General features: G+C 39.6%; 1 protein-coding gene across 6 annotated transcripts in view; it reads right to left on the reverse strand.

The window, feature by feature from the left end:
* Window positions 1–21,991, reverse strand: part of BCL2L13 (BCL2 like 13) — a 64,247-nt gene that overhangs the window by 13,014 nt on the left and 29,242 nt on the right. For 3 of the 6 annotated variants that reach the window (XR_003430048.1, XR_003430047.1, XM_027093385.1), the window contains exons 3-6: window positions 14,965–15,072; window positions 12,556–12,712; window positions 8,362–8,431; window positions 2,912–3,055 (exon numbers count right to left, since the gene is read on the reverse strand). Coding sequence is in view for 4 of the 6 variants with exons in the window: in XM_027093385.1 (XP_026949186.1) it covers window positions 2,912–3,055; window positions 8,362–8,431; window positions 12,556–12,712; window positions 14,965–15,072 (479 nt within the window). In the remaining 2 variants the exon portion in view is untranslated. Of the gene's footprint in view, window positions 1–2,911; window positions 3,056–8,361; window positions 8,454–9,810; window positions 9,896–12,555; window positions 12,713–14,964; window positions 15,073–21,991 lie in introns of those variants that run through there. The other 3 variants (XM_027093386.1, XM_027093388.1, XM_027093389.1) reach the window with 3 other exon arrangements.

Genomic DNA, 21,991 nt, shown 5'->3' on the forward strand with positions numbered 1-21,991 from the left:
CACAGCAATGAAGACCCAACACAGTGAAAAATAAAGTAAAATAAAATAAAAAAGGAACTACAGACCCACACATTGCATAGACTTAAAGAAAGGATATTTTGAGACATTTGGAAATTTGAATGCTAACAGGATATTTGATGATATGAAGAAATTATTTTTAATTTTTTTGTGATGTGACAATGGTATTGTGATTTAAAATTTAAAAAGAACCTTTATTTTTCAGAGACACATAGTGAAATCTTTACAGATAAAATCATAGGATGTCTGGATTTTGCTTCAAAATACTACTGTATTAAGAGTGGAAGTGACTAGGATGTGAATAAAGCATAACTGGCAGTAAATTAATGACTGCTAGAACTAAGTGATGGGGGTTCATTATACTCTCGTGTCTGTTTTCATATATATACAAAATTCTCCAAAAGAAAACTTTTTTAAAAAGTAGTGTAAGAGAATTAAAAAAATTAAAATCCACTGTACCTTCCTCCAAAAAAAGAAAATATGAATAGCTCTATGCCAACAAATCTGAAAATTTACGGATAATATTCTAGAAAGATTATCAAAAGTTGACAAGAAAAAACAGAAACCTTCCCTCAAAGAAAATACCAGGTGGTTTTGAAGGAATGTTATAGGAAGCAAGGCACAGATGATCTGAGTCTCATACAAACTGTTCCAGAGTACAGAAAAGGAGGAACCATTCTTCCCAACTCTAAATTCTTTTATGAAGCCAGCACACCCTTAAAACTGAAACCAAACAAGAAAAAGTACAGGCCAACCTCACTCATCGGGACTGATACAACTAAATGGTGGAACGATTAAAGGAAATTTAACTCACATTAACATCAGAAAAGACAAGGATGGATTCTAATACCAATTCTGTTAATATGGTGATGATTATTGCAATACATTTTTTTAAAAAGATAGACTCATCAAGAAAAAAAAATTGACATTATTCACACATGGTGTGATTTTCTATGTAGAAAACCCAAAGGAGCCCAGAGATAATCAGAATAATAAGATAGTTGGACAAATCTGCTGGATATAAAGTCAATGTGGAAAAGCCAACTTGACAAAGGAGCCACAGTTATGCACGATGTTAACACTAGGGGAAACCGGGTGAAGGGCATGTGGGGATGCTTTATCTTTGTAACTTTCTTGTAAATCTAAAATTATTCCTAAATAATCTTATTTTAATAAATAATTTTTAAAATTAGTAAGTCTGACAATATTAAGTGTTGGGGAGGAGGTACAACAACAAAAGTTCTCATATTTAAAAAGAAAAAGTCTTATATGCTGTTGACAGAGGGCAAGCTGGAAACCACTGTGGAAAACGCTGTGGCATCATCTTGTAAATCAGAACATGTCTATACTCTTGGAACCAGCAATTCTACTCCCAAGTATATCCCCAGAGAAACTCCTGCACATATGGATGAGACTCTTTCCAACAGCAGAAAGGAAGGAATGTCTACCGGCAAGCCTGTGGATAAATAAACTACAGATAAATTGTGACATATTTACACATGGAAACCAAACGCCCATCAACACATCAGCTTGGATCATGTGTTCTCAAAGGGGATGAAGTCGACGGTTACAACTGGTCTGGGGAGATGTGAGCAATCTTAGATATTACAAAGGCCTGTCGCCCTCCGAAAGTCCCCAGTACCTAAACAGACTTATATCTGTGCTTTTAAAATTTCACGTGGGGAGGAAGGAGATGATAAGGATAAAAATGTCTAAAAAGGAACCTTAGGGGGGTGATAATGAAAAAAAAGTTGACAAATAATGACCTAGGTGAATCTTAAGAATACAACACTGGGGCTTCGCTGGTGGCGCAGTGGTTGAGAGTCCGCCTGCCGATGCAGGGGACACGGGTTCGTGCCCCGGTCCGGGAAGATCCCACATGCCGCGGAGCGGCTGGGCCTGTGAGCCGTGGCCCACGCGCATCCGGAGCCTGTGCTCTGCAACGGGAGAGGCCACAACAGTGAGAGGCCCGCATACCACAAAAAAAAAAAGAATACAACACTGAATGAAAACAGCAAGTTACAGAAGAATACGTATGATACTATTTACATAAAGTTCCAAACATACAAAATAATATACTGTCTAGGGATATATACATATTAAAACTATAATTCAGAATAGAAGTTGCCCTTGTGAAGTAGGTAGGAACATGTGGATATCTAGGAGAGGTATATAAGGAGACTCAAAAGTGTTGACTGTGTTCTTTTCTTCAACTGGGAAGAGTAAATACATAGGTGTTCATTTATTATTCCTCACCTCTAAAGTGTAAGTATATAAAAGTTATTATATACTTATTATATATTTTTTCTCAGTATATGTTATTATATACTTTTATATACTAAGTATATAGAAGTTATTTATACACTTTTTGCTAGTATGAAATGTTTCATAATTATAACCACTTAAAAATACCATACGTGGGGACTTCCCTGGTGGCACAGTGGTGAAGACTCTGCACTCCCAATGCAGGGGGCCCACGTTCGGTCACTAGTCAGGGAACTAGATCCCACATGCATGCTGCAACTAAGAATTCACATGCCACAACTAAGGAGCCCGCATGACACAACTAAGGAGCCCATGTGCCGCAACTAAGGAGCTGGCGAGCTGCAACTAAGGAGCCCACCTGCTGCAACTAAGACCCAGCGCAACCTAATAAATAAATAAATATTAGAAAAAACCACATATGAATTTAGGAGTAAAATCTTAATTTAACTTAAACTGCAAGAATAGTCTTTCCATTGATCACCATCCAATCACAATATTAAATAACATTGAACAATAATGTTAATGATATTTAACCTATGCTTTTAAAAACAACCATGAGGGGCTTAATTTTATTTTTCTTTTAAGATGATTAAAAAAAAAACACCAAAAAAAGCTTGAAAGTGCATACCCAGCCACCTTGCTGAATGATGTACTCGGCAGCATGGTCCTCCAGGAAAGTCACACCAAACTGCAGCAATGCACTCAAAGGTTCTTGACCACGTCTTGTCAACTCCAAAAGCATTTGCCGTAGCAAAATCAGAGGCACCAAAACCTTCAAGGCAAAGATGAGAGAGTAAAAAACAAACTGAAATTCTTACCGTTCATTTTATATGTTCAACTACTAGAAAATACACTCCAGTGTATCATAATGGAACTCCATTTTTATTATAATAAAGGAAATAAAATAGTGACCCCTACTGGAATTTTTGAGAATAATGCATGTATGTTTTATACCACGGGGTGGTAGAAATAATATTATATGAAAACAACCGGGCCTGTGTGTGTGTGTGTGCATGCGCGCGTGCATGCGTAACAACATATATACAGGAAATTCACTGAAGCATTATTTATAATAGCAAAAGACTGGAAACAACCCAACAGACCAAATTTTGGTCATCCAGTAAAATATCAAGTAGTTGTTAAAAAGCATAAGATCGTCCACTGCCCAATTACCAAGATTTACTTGCAGTGAAAAAAGATAAAGGAGAGTATGTACAATAATGGTACCATTATTATTAACATTATTGTTAACAGAACAAAACATCTACACACACGTTTGTATAACCCTATAGTATTTTTGAAAAATACCTAAGAAACTGGTGATAGTGGTAGCCTAAAAAGAGGAAAACTAGGTAAGTGGTGACAAGGGTGGGAAAGTATTTTCAAGTGTATGTCTTCTGTACTTTGTGCATTTTGTACCATGGCCTTTTATTCTATTTGAAAACAAGAACTTTCAAAATTATGAGCTATCTTATACAAGTCATCGAAAACCAGAGGTGTTATTATCACTCCTAACAACCTTATGGCTCAATATTTTAAAATCATAAAAATTTATTTCGGAGTCCCTAGTCCCTAACTGGAGTCCCTTTCCTTCCAAAAAAACCCCTGCATACTGAAAAGAACTAAGTACTTTCAATTAACTGTCTGCAGGCAGTCTCTTCTGTCTAAATCATCAAGAGGTCTCCACACAACTGGGAAGGACGTGAAAGGAAATGAAACCAATTCCAATTTCCTGTCACTGACCCGCCAAAGTCATAGCTGAGGGATTACAACACATTTCTGCAGAAGAGGACAAACAGACAATGAGTTTATATCCTTACTAATATTCTTTGGTTGTTTTTTTTTTTAAGTAAAAGCAGCCCTGAAGGAATCTCTATCAAAGTCTGAAAGAAAAATGCGAAAAACACACATCTTCACTTTTTGATATTCTAAAAGAACTCCAGCCCAAAATGCAGTAAAAACCCCTACTTAGCACCAATGGAGGGGTATAGAGCTATAAAGAAGACTGTGTTAGGCTTTTTCTACAATCAGAAACCTGTAACACTTTTGAAAACAGAAATGAACACGGCTGTTCATCCAGCCTAGTATTCTGTCTCAGCTGGAGCAGGAGAGGAGCTTGTGAACCAGCCCTACAGACTCACATCACACCAGCTCCAAAGGCCTGGGATGTTCCATACCTCAAAACATTCTCATTTCCCATAATAATCTACGAACATGCATATTTTAAAGTTATTCATGTTTAAGCTCTATTACCTCTTAAAAAAATGAGTTGCAAATATTTCATACTTGCTATATAAAAATAATACTCTTATTTGTTCCAAATTTACCTCTTTCATGTATCAAATGTAGTTGCCCCCGTTTTACTATGTAATAATCTAGAGATAAATCTGTAATCCTCTTTCACTACTGTCTTTAGTCCTTAACCACATTCCCTCTCATTCACTATACTTTTTACGCTGAAATCTACTAATTTAGTCCGTTCTTCACATAGCAATTCCTCCACTGTTTTTATCGTTTAAGTTATCCTTTCCTGGATCTTCTCCATCAATTTCGCATTTTATTATCATGTGTACACCTGATATCTAAACCTAATCCATTGATTAGGTTTGAATGCCTTTGAAATATCTGCTTCAAAATAAAATTTAAGAGACGAGACATTATGTGTCACTCCGTGTGATGCCACAGGAAATAGAGACTACCACCACTGACACGGTCTTGCCACAAAGATTAAACCTGAATATGATCAGGCCTCTAGAGCAACCTACCAATGGAAAGGAGATACAGTCAGCCCTTGAACAGCATGGGCCTGAACTGGAGGAACCACGGATACTGAGGGCTAACTGTAAGTGATACACTGAGTTTTCCCAACAGTAAATACTACAGTACTACCCCATCCGCAGTTTGGTGAATCCGCAGATGCAGAACTGCAGGTATGGAGGGATGCATGTATGAGGACAGGAGGGCCAACTTTAAGTTATATGAACATTTGCAGCTGGAGGGAGGGTCGGTGCCCCTAACCCCCGCATCGTTCAAGGGTCAGCTGTGCATGTTAGCTGGCATCTCAGTGATTCAGTCAATAAAATCCAGGAGGTAGAAAATTTAACAGAACAAATAATCTGTAAGTAATTAGAGAGAAAAAAAAAAAACCCAAGAGGAAGAGTAAGTCTGCAAATTAAGAGACTTAGGTCACATATTATGTGATCATATGTACATGAAATGCCCGGAACAAGCAAATTCATAGACAGAGTCAAGCCATATGGCCAGGGGCTGGAAGGAATAGGAAATGGGGAGTGACTACTCTAAGGTATGGGATTTCTTTCAGGGAAGATAAAAATGTTCTGGAATTAGACAGTGGAGATGGCTGCACAACTCTGTGATTGTACTAAAACACATTAGACTGTATATTTCAGAAGGGTAAATTTTATGGTATATGAATTATATTTCAAAAAATCTTTAAAGACGAGACATATCAACCAAATATAATGCATGAGCCTTGCCTGGATCTCGATTCAAACACATCAGCTTAGGAAAAGACCTTTGTGAAACAACTGGGAAAATCTGAATACTGAATAAACAGACTATATGCTGATATTAGAATGACCGTTAATACCTGAGGTAATCATGGTATTCTCAGTTGTTAAAAAAGGGATATAATTATCCCTGGAAATACATACTAATGTATTTATGAGGTGTGCTTCAAGGTAATCTAGGGGTACAGTGTGGGGAACAGATGAAACAAGACCAGACACATGCTGAGAGCCGCCGAGGCTGAGGGACGGACACGGGTTTGTTACATTATTTGCTCCGCTTTGCGCACGCCTGACATTTTAATAATGAAAGATTTTAAAAGATGAGTGATGTAATATGCCAGTAAAACTTAACCAAGGCAAACAGTTCACTCCTCTCTAAAGTCTGTTTATTACATGTGAGCACTGTGCCCTAACACTCTAGCCTTTCCCTTTAATGGCCATTCTCCTCTTTTTCTATAAGCAGTTAAGTTCATAGGAAAACCAATTCCCATGAGGAAAAATTAAAGAACAACCTACAATTCTGAGATAACTACTATGGATTATTTAATGCTTTGGCACACATTCCAATTATTTTTCTTGGCATATACATACTATACAGCCTACATTTATACATGTACTTTAAAAAAATCATTCTATTAATATGGGTTTGTGACAGCTTTATTCCTCCACTTCTTTTGATCTATTTAAAGAGCATTATACCAAGATGCTTTTAAAATCCCTATTCAGATGAACTGACATTCAGTTTGGAAACTTGACATGCTTGTGGACATTTTTTTTATTTGAGTCGTATGTACCTACCAGATAGCCATATTCATATAATGATGCTATATCAGAATTTTGCAAACATTCATGCAAAACATAAAATGCAAAATATGGGCTAATTGCTTAAATAAGCCAATCTGATTTTGACTGGGGTGGAAAGAGGCATTTCAGTTTCCTATCATAATAAGCCAGGTTCTTTTTAGCCCTGAAGGACTTAGGAGAGTAATACTGGATTCATCAGAGCAAGTCATATTCTAATTGGCATGCTTCATTTACATGAGGTATTCAAGCCACAACCTTGGCAAGATGAGGGACTAAAATGAAGCAGGGAATGGGAAAAAAGGATGGGTGAAGAGGGAGAGTAAAGACTGGGGTTTACGCCAATTTTTTAGGATAAGCATAGGATGGGGGGCGGGGGGGGGGAAGGCCGGGAGACATACGAGAGTTGATTGTGACAGTCCTAGACAAGGGTGACAGGAAAAGAACATAAAATAGGGGGAGAAGGCGAGTCATATTAGGTATCTAAATATTTGTTGTTTGATATACTAAGAAATGTATCATAGCCAAGCTCACTGTTATTTATAAAACGAGAGGTTGGTTTGTTTTATTCCACGAAAGCGAATGAAACAGTCAGATATTTTAACAAATTTTTTTACAGCTAAGTAACATACTAAAACTCCATAACAGTGACTATTTGGTAACAAGGTTCCATGTGTTAAATCTAACATAACAGCCACTGCTTACAGAGTGCTTACTATGGGTCCAGACACTGCACTAAAATCAGCACCGAACCACACATCATGTCACTCAGTTCTAATAAAACTTCTGCAGTTAGTAGTATCATCTCCACTTCACATATGTGAAAATTAAGACTTCCAGTGCTAATTTACCTGTCCAAAGATATGCATCTAGTCAGTGGCAAAGCTGATACTGAAACAAGTCCGATTACAGGCCTAGGATGCTAATGATTATGCTCTAATGCCTCCAAAGCCTGTATTAAGGTGAGTAAAAATAATATACATCTATTAGGTACCTAAGGTCACAGTCTGGCTCACAGTAGTGACAATTCTGAGTAGAGGTGGCTATTTGTAAAAATAACTGTACTGCACTTTCTCATCCCTAGCACCACATCACTAAGGGCCAGACTTCCTCCTCAGTGAGCTGGACCACCCCATACCGCATCCCCCGAGACTCGCCCCGGCAAGGTGACAAGTGGGGGTAATACAGCCTGAGACAATGGATCAGCAGCATGGTTCAGTGGAAGAACACTGAGGCTGGAATCAAAAGATCTCAGCTCCAGTGCTGGCTCCAAAATGTACGAGTCAAGGGGTCTTAAGCAAGTCCTTTAACTCTTTTCCTGATTAATCACCTGACCTAACTGACTAGCTAACTAAACCAACAAAACGGAAGTTAATAAAATTCATTCTGCCATCTCGGAGGGGTGGCTGTAATGCTCAGATGGTACCCCTGTAAGAACCACAAGAAGCTGTGTCCCCAAAGCATACTCACCTGTGAACAAATGACCACCTGGAGAGAAATGTCACATCTAAGGCAGAGAAATGAAGAGATCATGGGAAATTCAGGACAGATGGGAAGGCAGATGGCACAACTATGGAACATGTGGTTCTGCGCCAGCCTTAATCAGAAACACTGCATAACACAGCTGGATTTATGCATTAAACAACAAGCTCTAACAGTTTTCTCTTGTACGATGCTATCAATCCCTCCTGTACTTTATCACTAACACACTAAAATCTTGTAAGAGAAACGATAACTTGGTTTATACCTTATTCCAGCCGCTGGCATGAACTGTGGTCTCCACTGTACATTCCCGATATGCCTGATATGTCAATGGCCTGTAGAGATTTTTTTAAAAGTCTGTGTCACAAAGAAGGAAAATTCTAAATTTCCAGATAAATAAACATACAGTCACTACTTTGCTGTTGAACTTTTTGCTAAAGTAACACAGATTTGTCAACATATAGTTTTCTGTGAGACATGGCTTTTAACATTTGGTATGCGTTTTTCTTTAAGCATTATCTACAGGCTGAGATTTATGCTACCAGCTTGGGAAAGCAGTTTACAACATAAAAAGAGAAAAATATAAAATAACAAATTTTTTACAATTGCTTGAAACTTATCCAACAAGGCTTCTATGTTGGAGATAAATATAAACACTTGGGTTATTAATACAGAATCAAGTAATAACAAATAACAAAAATTACCTCATTAATAAAATTGAAAGAACAAGTTAAACTTTTTTAACAAGTTAAAGGCAAAAAATGTAAAATATTTAAAAATTAAAGAGACACTGTCACTGGAAGACTTTTCAAACTGGGGACATAAGTTGGAATAAGCAAGGTCAATAAATGAGCTCTATTTTTAACCTGGAGTCTTGTGACACCCAACCCTGGGGCGAGGCTCTCCTTCTGATTATTCCTGTCACACAGACACGTTTACTGAGGGGATGGGCGTGAGTGCTGCATTCTCAGCGTGGGCCCACGTGCAAATTAACACCAAGGACAAAGACACTCCGTAGCAACTTACACATGAAGGCACCAAGGCTCTCGGACAACAGATTAGTAAAGATTGACCTCCCCCCTCCCCCCACCGCCTTTTGTTGGCAAAGAATTAACATATATGTAAAAAAGGAGAGGCGTCTTGCTTTTATAGGATTTTAAAATCCATTCCAAAGGCATTTTCTGCTCTGACCACCCCGGGTCTGTGATCTCTTCAGCCCATGAATATTTAAGATTGATAACAGGTACACTTACTGGTAGCCTATTGCTATGTTTTATATTTTTATACATTTGTGTTTTATATTCTATTGCACACTAGGAAACTGAAGCTCAGAAAAGCTAAGAGACTGTCCCAAATCCACAGGGCTGCAAGCAGCAACAGAGGAATAGGAATTCACACCCAGTTAGTGCTGGCTCCAAGGGACACGCCGCTGCTCCTAGGATTTTGAAATGGGCCATGACACACTGATGCCCCATGTAGCCAAGGAGCATCTGGACCAGGGTAATGAGGTCCAATAATCCTCATTATTATTGAGGAACACACCAGACTGCAGAGACTCGCTAAAAATAAAGAACCTACGACATCTCACCAATAATTTTTATAATAAATACATGTTCCAACTATAATATTTTTAACACATTGAGTTAAATAAAATATATTTAAAATCTGTATTTAATATCTTTACGTGGCTGCTAGAAAATTTTTAATTACATACATGTGACCTGCATTTTATCTGCTGGACAGTGTGTGGCTCTAGATGTTTCAGGAAACAGTTCTGATGACACAGGTATAGTTCTTTTCTGTAAGTCAATATAACATAACAGCATAGTGACATTGAAGGAGTTAAGATATGAGGGATGACCGTCTTAATAAGATGTTATGTGCGACCTTCCTGCTATCGCACTGCCATTAAAGTAAGCGTAGAACTGTTTGAAGGCCCGGGCGACACACTAGGTGGTTGTAACACAGGCCTGAAGCAGACACGCCACCGTCTAACCTGCCTGTTGCTCCCTGCAGCTCTGCTTGCGTGCATCAGTCCCTTCATGGCCTTTCCTGAACTGCCTGCTGCGCTGTGCACCACGCCAGGCCTTACGCGGAGTCTATCAGGCTAAAGTACTTTAGCATCCTTCAGAATGAAACATGATTTGAAACATTATACGTACACACATATATGCACATAAAAGATCCAGCAGATTAAAACACTCAAAGGAAATCTTTTTTTTTTTTGCGGTACGCGGGCCTCTCACTGCTGTGGCCTCTCCCGTTGCGGAGCACAGGCTCCGGACACGCAGGCTCAGCGGCCATGGCTCACGGGCCCAGCCGCTCTGCGGCATGTGGGATCTTCCCAGACCAGGGCACGAACCCGCGTCCCCTGCATCGGCAGGCGGACTCTCAACCACTGCGCCACCAGGGAAGCCCTCAAAGGAAATCTTAAACGTAGAAAAATAAGTAGTTAAAAAATCAGCCCTATCTAATGAGCTACTTGAATTCAGCAAAGAAGAAAGGGGAGGGGAAAAACTTTTCTTTTCTTTTTTTTTTTGGCTGCACTGTGCAGCTCACAGAATCTTAGATCCCCCGACCAGGGATCGAACCTGTGCCCTCGGCAGTGAAAATCTGGTGAAGTCCTAACCACTGGACTGCCAGGGAATTCCAGGGGAAAAACTTTTCAGATTGCTGGTGCTTGGCTGTATGAAGAGTTCAGGATTAGTTTCCCTACTTTAACAAAACTGTTTGGGGGAATAAGTAGTATTTTCCACCTTAAAAATACTGCCATCAACCTGTATAATACTTCTAGTTCATCATCAGTTATTTTCAGGATATTAATAACTTTTTGAAGTTGTTAAGTTTTGGGGGAAGACAAAACAAATATTCATCTAAGACCGTATTTTTTAAAATACAATTTACTTTGCAGTGAAAAGATCAATTTGTCCTGTATATCATGAAAAGGACTCCAAATACATATACTATCATACTGTTCTTCACATACATTGTACATATATAAAACTATAATGCTGTTCTTTGGAGAGCTCGTAATATCCCAGTAAAGTGGAAATGAACAGAGAAGCTAGGACAGAGGGAAATGACTTGACACAAATAGTCTGCATCAAAGCTGGAGACCACTTTTTGCCTTACGCTTCTCAGTTACTTTACTCCCAGTCCCAACTGCTTTTGCAAGTTCTTTACGTTTGTACTGGCCGAAGCGCGGGCTCCTTCAAATCTACAGACCCCATGCAAGTATGGCTGCCCTGGCTCAGCAGGGTGGGGCGGGCCTCACCTCCTCACAGCACTCGGAAAGCCACCGCTGTGCCTCCAGATTTCCTGTCTCAGTTTTACTTCCCCACACCCAGAATCTTCTCTCCACGTTTATTTTTAAACTTTCTATGTATAAAGTTAAGAAAATCCAAATATGATTTTCATTTCACTGTTTCTTATGTATAGCTGGGATTTTTACATTTGCTCATGTCACCAAAATATGCGGAAACAAACTGAATCATCCTTAGACCCAAACTGCTTTCTCCTAACAAATGGTAACGTATAAGCTTTGCCTTTGTGGAAGTAAGGGATTACTTTACTACAACAGTAATCTGGCATCTGAATGTTGGCCTCTTGAGTGAAGGAACAGTCTTCACCTTGTTTTAGTCGTCAATCTTCATTAAAAAACATTTTTTTAAATTCACACCAATCTGTTAATGATTCTCATAAAAGAATTAAGGGAAAAAAATTTTTAAGGTTTACAATAAATGACTTGGTTCTACTTAATATACTTTCATGATGAGCTTCTTGCCTTTGGCTTTAATAGCCAGCACGACAGCTAGGAAAGAAGTTTCCACAGTAGGAATGTGGCATCAGTTCCACAGGTAGGTGTGCAACCCGAAAGTGTAGCAACATCCGGGACACCCCAAATATGGACACAATGTCAATCCCACAGTACAATGAATAAAACCCCAGTCATTCCACTTACGCTGGTCACGAGGGAGTGCTGGTAAAAAGTGGTCAGCACAAGCGAAATAGCTTGTGTTTACAACCGGTGAGAGCATCTGTTGAAACCTGACAGCCCAACAAGTAAAGACAAATGGTCAAATTCATGCTGGAACAATTAAATCAACGCTCAAAACGCAAACAGAGATGATTCGGGAAAGCAAAAAAAGAAAAAGTACGGGCTTCCCTGGTGGCGCAGTGGTTGAGAGTCCGCCTGCCGATGCAGGGGACACGGGTTCGTGCCCCGGTCCGGGGAGGTCCCGCGTGCCGCGGAGCGGCTGGGCCTGTGAGCTGTGGCCGCTGGGCCTGCGCGTCCGGAGCCTGTGCTCCACAACGGGAGATGCCAGAACGGTGAGAGGCCCGCGTACCGAAAAAAAAAAAAAAAAGAAAAAAGAAAAAGTGAAGACAAGTAAGTGAGAAAAGAAGTGACACTGTTCACCTAAAATGGAGGCTTAAGAGCGCAGAGGCCGTGGGGACTCACCGGCTGAGGAGCGTCTGCAAGGCCCCGAGCAGAGGCGCCCTCAGCTCCTGCGACGCCTTCTCCCCGAGGTGAGCCAAGCAGTCCTCTACGGAGCTGTCGGGGTTTGCGGGGCTGAACACGGGCGAAGTGTGGCGGTCGAAGCCTGTGCTGGCGAAGGCTGAAGACGACAGAAGGAAAACCCAAGTTAATGAGCAACGTCAGAAGCTGTGCTGTAAAAGCTCAGGGGGTTAAGATGCCAACTACCGGGAACTAGCTGATAGTTAGCTATAAGCCAGTTAAAAATGTCAGATAATTGTCATGGGATATTAATGTTTCCTTTAAAAGGCCTTCAATTTAGAGGCTTCTTTTTTTTAAGGAAAGATTTTTATGCAAAATCTTAGTTTCAAGAGAAGAAAAAGGCTCAACTGACATGGCAAAATACACAAACCAATTCTGTCTATCACCGCAGCCCCGCTCAGTCAGAGAATAAGTGAGAGCAACGCCCAGCTCTATCACCCCCCCTCAAGATCTCAAGATTTGTTTCTACCTTTACAAATGTGGCTCTTCTTAAACCAGATTCTAATCAGTTATTCCACCTTAGAGGACCTCATGACTTTCATTCCCTTTTAGAGTGAACTTCCAAACTCACAATCATGCACATGGATATATTTTAAAAGTATACAAGCTGCCCACTCACACAGCCAGCTTCTCCTCTGCTCCCTCACTCCCTGTTACACAGACGCAGCCCTGCTCTAACTGCAGGAAGGAGAGGCCAGATCATCCCTGGTCCAGGGTACAAATGGGGTGCAGGGCACAGACCTCCAGGAAAGCAGGTGGCTTGTACCCACTCCCAAGGGTTATCAATAACCTCCACAAAGCATTTATTGCATTAATGCAAAGCTTGCTCCTAGAAGGCTGCAAATTTCACTAGAGTTAAATATGTATTTCTTCAAGAAAGCTATACATGGCTACAAAGTTCACAGATGCTGCACGGTCTGAGCAAGCATGAGAACGCCCACTCTGATGCTAAGTCTTGGGGAATACAGGTTCGATGAGGAAGTGCATATAAGCCTTCGTTGCCATTTTCTTTTCTGCCTTTTGCCCATTTTGCCATGCAGTACTGTTATCAGAAATGGGCAAGGATTAAAACAGAATTATAACATTAATCAGTTAAAAATGTCAGTAGGGGCTTCCCTGGTGGCGCAGTGGTTGAGAGTCCGCCTGCCGATGCAGGGGACACGGGTTCGTGCCCTGGTCTGGGAGGATCTCACATGCCGCGGAGCGGCTGGGCCCGTGAGCCATGGCCACTGAGCCTGTGCGTCCGGAGCCTTGTGCTCCGCAACGGGAGAGGCAAAAGCAGTGAGAGGCCCACGAACCAAAAAAAAAAAAAAAAAAAAAAAAAGTCAGTAAAGGAAAATAAAAGAGAACATTAACATTAGGTCTTGTTAATGTTCAAAAGGGAGCTGATTTATAAACACGATTTCTATTTTTTCTTGTTAAAAATTACTGGGCAGGGAATTCTTTGGCGGTCCAGTGGTTAGGACTCAGCACTTTCACTGCCGAGGGCCCGGGTTTGATCCCTGGTCGGGAACTAAGATCCAGCAAGCCACGTGGCATGGCCAAAAAAAAAGAAAAAAAAAAGAAAACAAAAAACCCAAAAATTAAAAATAAAAAAATAAAAATCACTGGGCAATACACATCTACACAAAAACTTGTACATGAATATTCACAGCATCATTATACGTAACAGCCAAAAAGTGGAATCCACCTAAACAGCCATCAGCTGATGAATGTGCTGCATCTACACAGTGGGGCATTATTCTTCATACAATGGGATGAAGTACCGATCTGTGCTACCACGTGGATGACCCTTGAAAATACTATGCTAAGTGAAAGAGCCGGTCACAAAACACCACCCAGTGTATGATTCCATTTACGTGTAGACCCATAACAGGCAAATGCATGGAGACAGAAAGCAGACGGATTGGGGATGGAGACAGGGGGCTGGTGGGACTAAAAGTGGGAAGTTACTGTCAACGTATACAGTGTTTCTTTTGGCAGTGTTAAAAATGTTATCACTGCCACCACCATCTATAGCACATGAGAAATGAAAGCAGCATACTTACATTTCTCCCTTTAGTGTTATTAATATAAAGATATCAATCACACTGAACGGAAAGTAGTACCTTAACATGACTGTGTAGTCCATTACTTAACACCAGAAAAGGTTCCATCTACTCTGTTGGGTATAGTTTAGAAACTTATAAACAGATTCCCCCAGGAAAGAAAGAGGTACTTTCTAGTTTCACCCCTATAATCCTATACCCATGAAGCTGTGTAATGTTGTGAACACTCCACTGTAAAAAAAAAAAAAAAAAACACCACACCAAACAACCCGCTAATTAACTAGGAAAATAAGGATAAAGAGACCTTCACAAATTTCTTTGTCCAGGGATTTTAGCTCTTCTTCAATTTCAGTTTTAACTTTTAATAAAACTTCTTGATCCAGAGATTGTGAAGCTATATCCTGTTGAACCCCTGAAACCAATAAGAAAGGTTACTAGTGAAAGAGGGGGAAAGAAAACATTAGAATATGGGTAGGATTTTAAGCATTAAGTCAGAAAATACAAAATCAAAACTCATGATCTTGACTAGGGGCTAGGAGATAACAAAGATGAGGAAGCTGAGGCCTGGGTAGGTTGTCCCACGACTATGGAGGAGCTGTGACTGGAATTCAGGCCAGTGTGAGTACAGAGCCACTGATGCAGCCTGTGTCCTCCTCCTCATCTGGCTGGGCTGCTAGGAAGGAAACAGTTCAGAAACAGTTTTGACATAACAGGAAAGGAAACCTAAAAGGCTGTCTAGATCAGTGATAATGTCTCCTGAAAATGACATTCACGGCCCCTTACCTTCACATCTTCTTGCAAACTGCAGCTTAAGAGAGAAGGCCCATTATCATCAAAAGATTTATATCCTCCAAATTAAGAAAACCATGAATATACCAAAAGTATGGGGCACAAGCTATTCTCATGCAGTAAAAGGAAAAGTAAGGTCCTGGTCTGTAGCACAGAATGGAGAACAAAGAGGAAGACTCCAAAGGAGAAAAGTAAACCAGATGCTGAACAATTTACTCATTTTTCCTGCCCCAGATATTTGGGGCAGAGTGTCATCATTTCATCTGAAACCTTGAATCCAACCATGATAGCTCACTCCTCCCATTCAGAATATATTTATTTTATATATTCCCAGTACTTTTACAGTTGTTTGTATCACTGCCAAGTTTTCTAAACAGAGGTTTTAGGCTTTAATATGCTTTCATCCTTTGCAAACAAAAAATTCTGAATTCAAAGATGAGCTTACTAATTTAATTTAGGTCAAGAAACTTATAGCATCTGTAAGTCTTTAAAATTCATTTGAAAACTAAAAGGTTAATAAACATTTCTATATCTCAGATTATCTGATTAGATTTCAACTTTCAAAGTTGACCAAAATAATTTTCCTTCAGGCTACATAAAACACTTTCCTTCTGAGCTGAGACTAACTAAAATAAAACTCAGACCCTCAAAAGGATTTTTTGTGGAAAATATAAAATTCCTTAGGTATTTCTAGTTGAAATGCAACAGAAAGGATCCCCTCAATGTCATGGTTAATATATATTTTATTTAATGACATTTCATTTAACATTTCTGCCTACATATATATATATATATATATATATATATAAAATATATCTTAGTTGAAACTATATACATAAAAATTTTAAAACATTACCTAAAACAATATGCTACTAAACAACCAGTGGGTCACTGAAGAAATCAAAACAGAAATTAAAAAATACCTGTAGACAAACGGAGACAGAAACACAAGAATCCCAAATCCATGGGACGCAGCAAAAGCAGTTCTAAGAGGGCAGCTTGTAACAACACAAGCCTACCTCAGGAAACAAGCAAAATCTCAAATAACCAAACTAACTTTACACCTAAAAGAACTACAAAAAGAAGAACAAATGAAGTGCAAAGTTAGAAGAAAAGAAATCATAAAGATCAGAGCAGAAATAAATGAAACAGAGGCTAAACTCAGAAAAGATCAATGAAACTGAGAGCTGGTTATTTGAAAAGATAAACAAAATTGATAAACCTTTAGCCAGACTCATGAAGAAAAAAAGAGAGGACCCAAGTAAAATAAAAAGTGAAAGAGGATACAATCCACACCACAGAAACACAAAGGATTATAAGAAACTACTATAAACAACTGTACACCAATAAAATGGACAACCTAGAAGAAATAGATAAATTCCTTGAAACATGCAATCTCCCAAGACTGAATCAGGAAGAAAAAGAAAATATGAATAAACCCACTGCCAGTAATAAAATTGAATCAGTAATTAAAAACCTCTCCCAGGGCTTCCCTGGTGGCGCAGTGGTTGAGAGTCCGCCTGCCAATGCAGGGGACACAGGTTTGAGCTGTGGTCTGGGAAGTTCCCACATGCCGCGGAGCCACTAAGCCCGTGCGCCACAACTACTGAGCCCGCGACGTGCCACAACTACTAAAGCCTGTGTGCCTAGAGCCCGTGCTCCGCAACAAGAGAAGCCACTGTAATGATAAGCCCGCGCACCGCAACGAAGAGTAGCCCCTGTTTGCTGCAACTAGAGAAAGCCCACACGCAGTAACAAAGACCCAATGCAGCCAAAAATAAATAATTAAAAAAAAAAAAAAAGAATCTGCCTTCCAATGAAGGGGACAAGGGTTTGATCCCTGGTCAGGGAACTAAGATCCCGCATGACACCAGGCAACTAAGCCCAAGTGCCACAATTACAGAGAAGCCCATGAACTGCAAAGAAAGATCCCGCATGCTGCAACTAAGACCTGACACAGTCAAAAATAAATTTTAAAAAAACACACAATCTTACGCAAAATTTGAAGACAAAATGTATCCTATGAATAAGGTAATCTTTGTAAATTCTCAAAAAGCATAAACATCTATCTTTACATATAGGCTTTGTTTTTCCAATTTTTTTTTTTACTGTGGTAAAATACATCTAACAAAATTTACCATCTTAACCATTTTTAAGTGTACAGTTCAGTAGTATTAAATACATTCATAATGTTGTGCTACCATCCATCTCCAGAACTCTTTTCATTTCGTAAAACTGAAGCTCTAGACCCACTACACAGTAACTGTCCATTACCTCTTCTCCTCAGCCCTTGGCAAACGCCATTCTACTTCTCTCTCAATTCTGACTACTCTAAGTACTTTATGCAAGTGGAATCATACAACATTTGTCTTTCAGGAACTGGCTTATTTCACTTCCAGACTTGTAATAAATCTCAAGTACTGCTTATAATTAGAACAGGTTTTCCTTTTAAAAGTAATCTGTAGTTTAGATGGCTCTACAACTTCACCGATTAATATCATTACACTAGGTAAAGTGACTTCCAGAATATACGTAACATTATTAAAACAAGGCAAACACAGACTGGGAAATTATTTGGGGTCAATCTTATTTCTTTCACTGAAATTCTCTCTCTCCATCTGGCTTCCTCGAAGGCGTCTCAGTAAAAGGGAAGGTAAGCTTTGAGGCCAAGCATTCCAGCTCATTACATGTGACTTTAGGCAACGAAAATAATCTTCCTGAACCTCTCCTCTTACGTAAACAGGAAAATAATACCTACCACAAAGAGAAGCTGTCAAGGGCAGTGAGATAAATTAGTTAAGCTCCACCACATCAAAAATGCTCAAAAGATAGTGGCTCCCACCCACCAATCCTTTTGACTCTCTAAAATGGGTTGTTACCATTGCACAGTGATCTTTCCCCAAACCTTGTCCCTGTGAACAGAATCAGCTTATCATAGATTTCTAATCAATGATGCTTATACAGAATCTGCTTTAAGTACTCTAACAGTCTGGACCAGCAGAAACAACCTTCTGACAGTTTAGATAATGCTAAGTGACATAAAGTGTCTGTTATAACACCAACAGTTACTCTCACTCTTCAATTGCTGCAAGAGAGAATGGCTTAATATCAATTGATCGAAAACTAAAATACAGAAACTTCCCTGGTGGTCCAGTGGTTAACAATCGTCTTGCAATGCAGGGGACACCGGTTCGATCCCTGGTCGGGGAACTAAGATCCCACCCACATGCCGCAGGGCAACTAAGCCCACATGCTGCAACTACTGAGTCCACGTACCACAACTAGAGAGAAGCCCGCGCACCACAACAAGGAGCCTGCATGCTGCAACTAAGACCCGATGCAACCAATAAATAAATATTAAAAAAATAAAACTAAAATATATATTTTTCCTGAACACATGTCCAACAGAGTTTCATTAATTTATATTAAAAAACACAGAAGGAAAGTTAATTTTTTAAATATAAGGGTACATTTCACAATAAATTCATCTGGGAAGTTTTACCAGGAAGCTACAGTTCTGAGTACCAGAAGGTCCCTGGTTTTCCAAATTTCCAGCAGATGTGACTGCCTCAAAGAGACTTGCCTTCAAACTTTTTCCAGGCTCAAATAATCTCTGGCGTGCTCAACAATGGAAGAATTTTGATCAGTCACTGCCATGAGCTACAGTGAACACAGTACTTTTAAGACAAACCCTTCTCTTACCTACCTGATCCTCCTTCACATGCACTTCCACAGCAGAAGCAGGGTGAGCACCATGCTGAAGAGCTTGGGTTAGCCTTTTAAGTTCTGCAAAAACATCTCAAACTCAACATCGGCCAGCTTGCTTCTGACCTGTCCTTAATCAGAAATACAGAACTCCTGAATATTTCAGACTCTTTCCAGGGAATACAACCTGCTGGATGAACCTTTTTATAAGGCTTCCTGACAAGAGAAGTAGTCCCTCCATTCCTTGCATTCTAGATTTTATACTCAAATTAAGCTGGATCATCAGAAAAATCCCCAGATAATATTACCTATTTGTTATAACTGAGCTGCACTTTGGTGCCATTTCCTTAGCTTTTATCCACAATTACATTAAGGAAGTGTCTTGAAATGTAATACAGTATTTGATATTGACATTTTCTACTGCATTTCTCTGTGCCTTATGTAATAAAGCTCTAAGTGAAAAAACAATTCTCTTAAAGAATAACATTCCACTTTAAAGAAAATAGTATAGCTTCTGGTTATGGGAAAAAAATCCTGGGAACTAAATGCAATAGTCCCCTTTGTGGTTTCAGTTACCCGCAATCAGCCACAGCTGGAAAATACTGAATAGTAAATTCTAGAAATAATTCGTTATTTTTATATTACACACCATTCTGATTAGTGTCGTGAAATCTGGTGGGGTCCTGCTCCATCCCACCTGAGACCTGAAACACACCCAGCATATCCAGACTGTATACACTATCCGCCCATTATTATAGGAAAACACCAGTACACACAGGGTTTGGTACTAACCGGCACCGTTCCAGGCATCCCCTGAGAATCTTGGACCATATTCCCCATGGAGGAGGACCTACTGTATACCTTCACTTATTTTTGGCTTTGCCTCAGAACCAAATTCACTGCTCAATGCTAGGATTACTGTATAGGACCCTATAGACTACATATCTATGATCTATTATTCCCACTATGGAAATGTAGAGTCTTCCTATTCTGACTTGATTGGAATTTATTTATTTATTCCCATTATGTATTAATTATAAGGCACATTAAATGATATATGGTAAGAAATTTTTAAAAATTAATTCCTCTTCCCACCCAGTATGAACTCACTGCCAATTTCTTCACTAACCAAAAAAGACATTTTTACCTAACCTGGACTGCTCTTCCTTTTCCTGATTATTTAATTCTGTCCACCCTGCAAGGACCAATTTTTTAAAATTAATTAATTAATATATTTATTTATGGCTGTGGTTGGGTCTTTGTCACTGCGCAGGGGCTTTCTCCAGTTGCGGCAAGTGGGGGCTCCTCTTTGTTGCGGAGCACGGGCTCTAGGCGTGCGGGCTCGGTAGTTGTAGCTCGCGGGCTCTAGAACGCAGGCTCAGTAGTTGTGGCGCACGGGATTAGTTGCTCTGTGGCACGTGGAATCTTCCCGGACCAGGGCTCAAACCCATATACCCTGCATTGGCAGGCGGATTCCCAACCACTGAACCACCAGGGAAGTCCCAATTTTTTTTGGCTTCGCCAGGCGGCTTGCAGGATCTTAGTTCCCCTCCCAGGGATTGAACCCGGGCCCTCGGCAGTGAAAGTGCCGAGTCCTAACCACTGGACCGCCAGAGAATTCCCTGCAAGGAGCAATTTAAGTCTCTCTACTTTTCCACAGTAACTTCACTGACTACTTATGTATCACTGATGTTTGAACATGTATATCATTTAATCTGTGCCACATACTTTAACACTTAAATATATACTGTCTTATACCATTCAATGATATTATAGTTTATTATCATTAATCTGACCTGATTACAAACTACAAAATATTTGAGGTAGTCCCTTTGTCCTAGACTTGGGTCAAGTAAGGACTAAAAAAGTACACGAATACTTGATAGCAATAGCTATCACTGTCACTGTGATGAAGACTCAAAGCATTACGATGTATAACACAACAACTCTGCTGGAAAGAAAGGACACAAGACAAAAAAAAAAGTTATAAATAGATTCAGAGGAATTAAAAAAAGTTATCAGTATATTCTGAGGCTACCTCAAATGACAAAAGTTAAAAGAAATAAAGAAAATGAGTAGTCATTTTATGTAAGAGAGTAAGAATACAGAACAACTACCTACACAGGACGGTAATGAGAACATTTATTTATGGTGATGGATTGTGATGGAGAACACTGAGGAGGAGGAATGGAAAGAATAAGACCTCAACCGCCATCTCCAAGCTTATGAGAGTTTTCAGAAATGACTTGCCCAAGCTCAAATAAATTATACAGAAAGAAGATTAGAAAGTAGATATTCTGATAAGTAAAATTATTACTGAATTCAAAAACATACAATTACAATTTTTGAAGTACAATGAATGAAAAATAAGGAATATATGAATGTTTTATCTGCCATCTGCCCCTTTCAGGAAAATCTGCACACCTAAGACACATACACACCCTCATACCCATCACAGCACCACCAACACCAACACCAGGCCGCAAAGTAAATGACAGGAATGTCTTGGTTACCGCATGCCTCATCCTGCCCGATTAAAGAAAAGCAGCTGATTAAAGGCGTACCTATTCTCATGAGACTAATGTGATGCTAATTACACACGACAAGTTGTCATACTTGATAATAAGCCATGTGGAAAACCTAAACCAGAAAAAGTCTACTGCTGTCAGGATACAAAAGGCTATTTCTTTAATAACCAATGACACAGACAGATTCACTGCTTTTCATTCAACCAGCCCCCACCCCACCCTGATTTTCAAAAGCACAGAGCTATGCAGTAGCACCAATGCAGCATAAATCCTGCACTATAAACCCAGAAAAATATCTCAAAGATAAAC

This window comes from Aethalodelphis obliquidens, unplaced genomic scaffold, assembly GCF_003676395.1.
Source record: "Aethalodelphis obliquidens isolate GAN/ISIS:26980383/991018 unplaced genomic scaffold, ASM367639v1 scaffold83, whole genome shotgun sequence".
Classification (NCBI taxonomy): domain Eukaryota; kingdom Metazoa; phylum Chordata; class Mammalia; order Artiodactyla; family Delphinidae; genus Aethalodelphis; species Aethalodelphis obliquidens.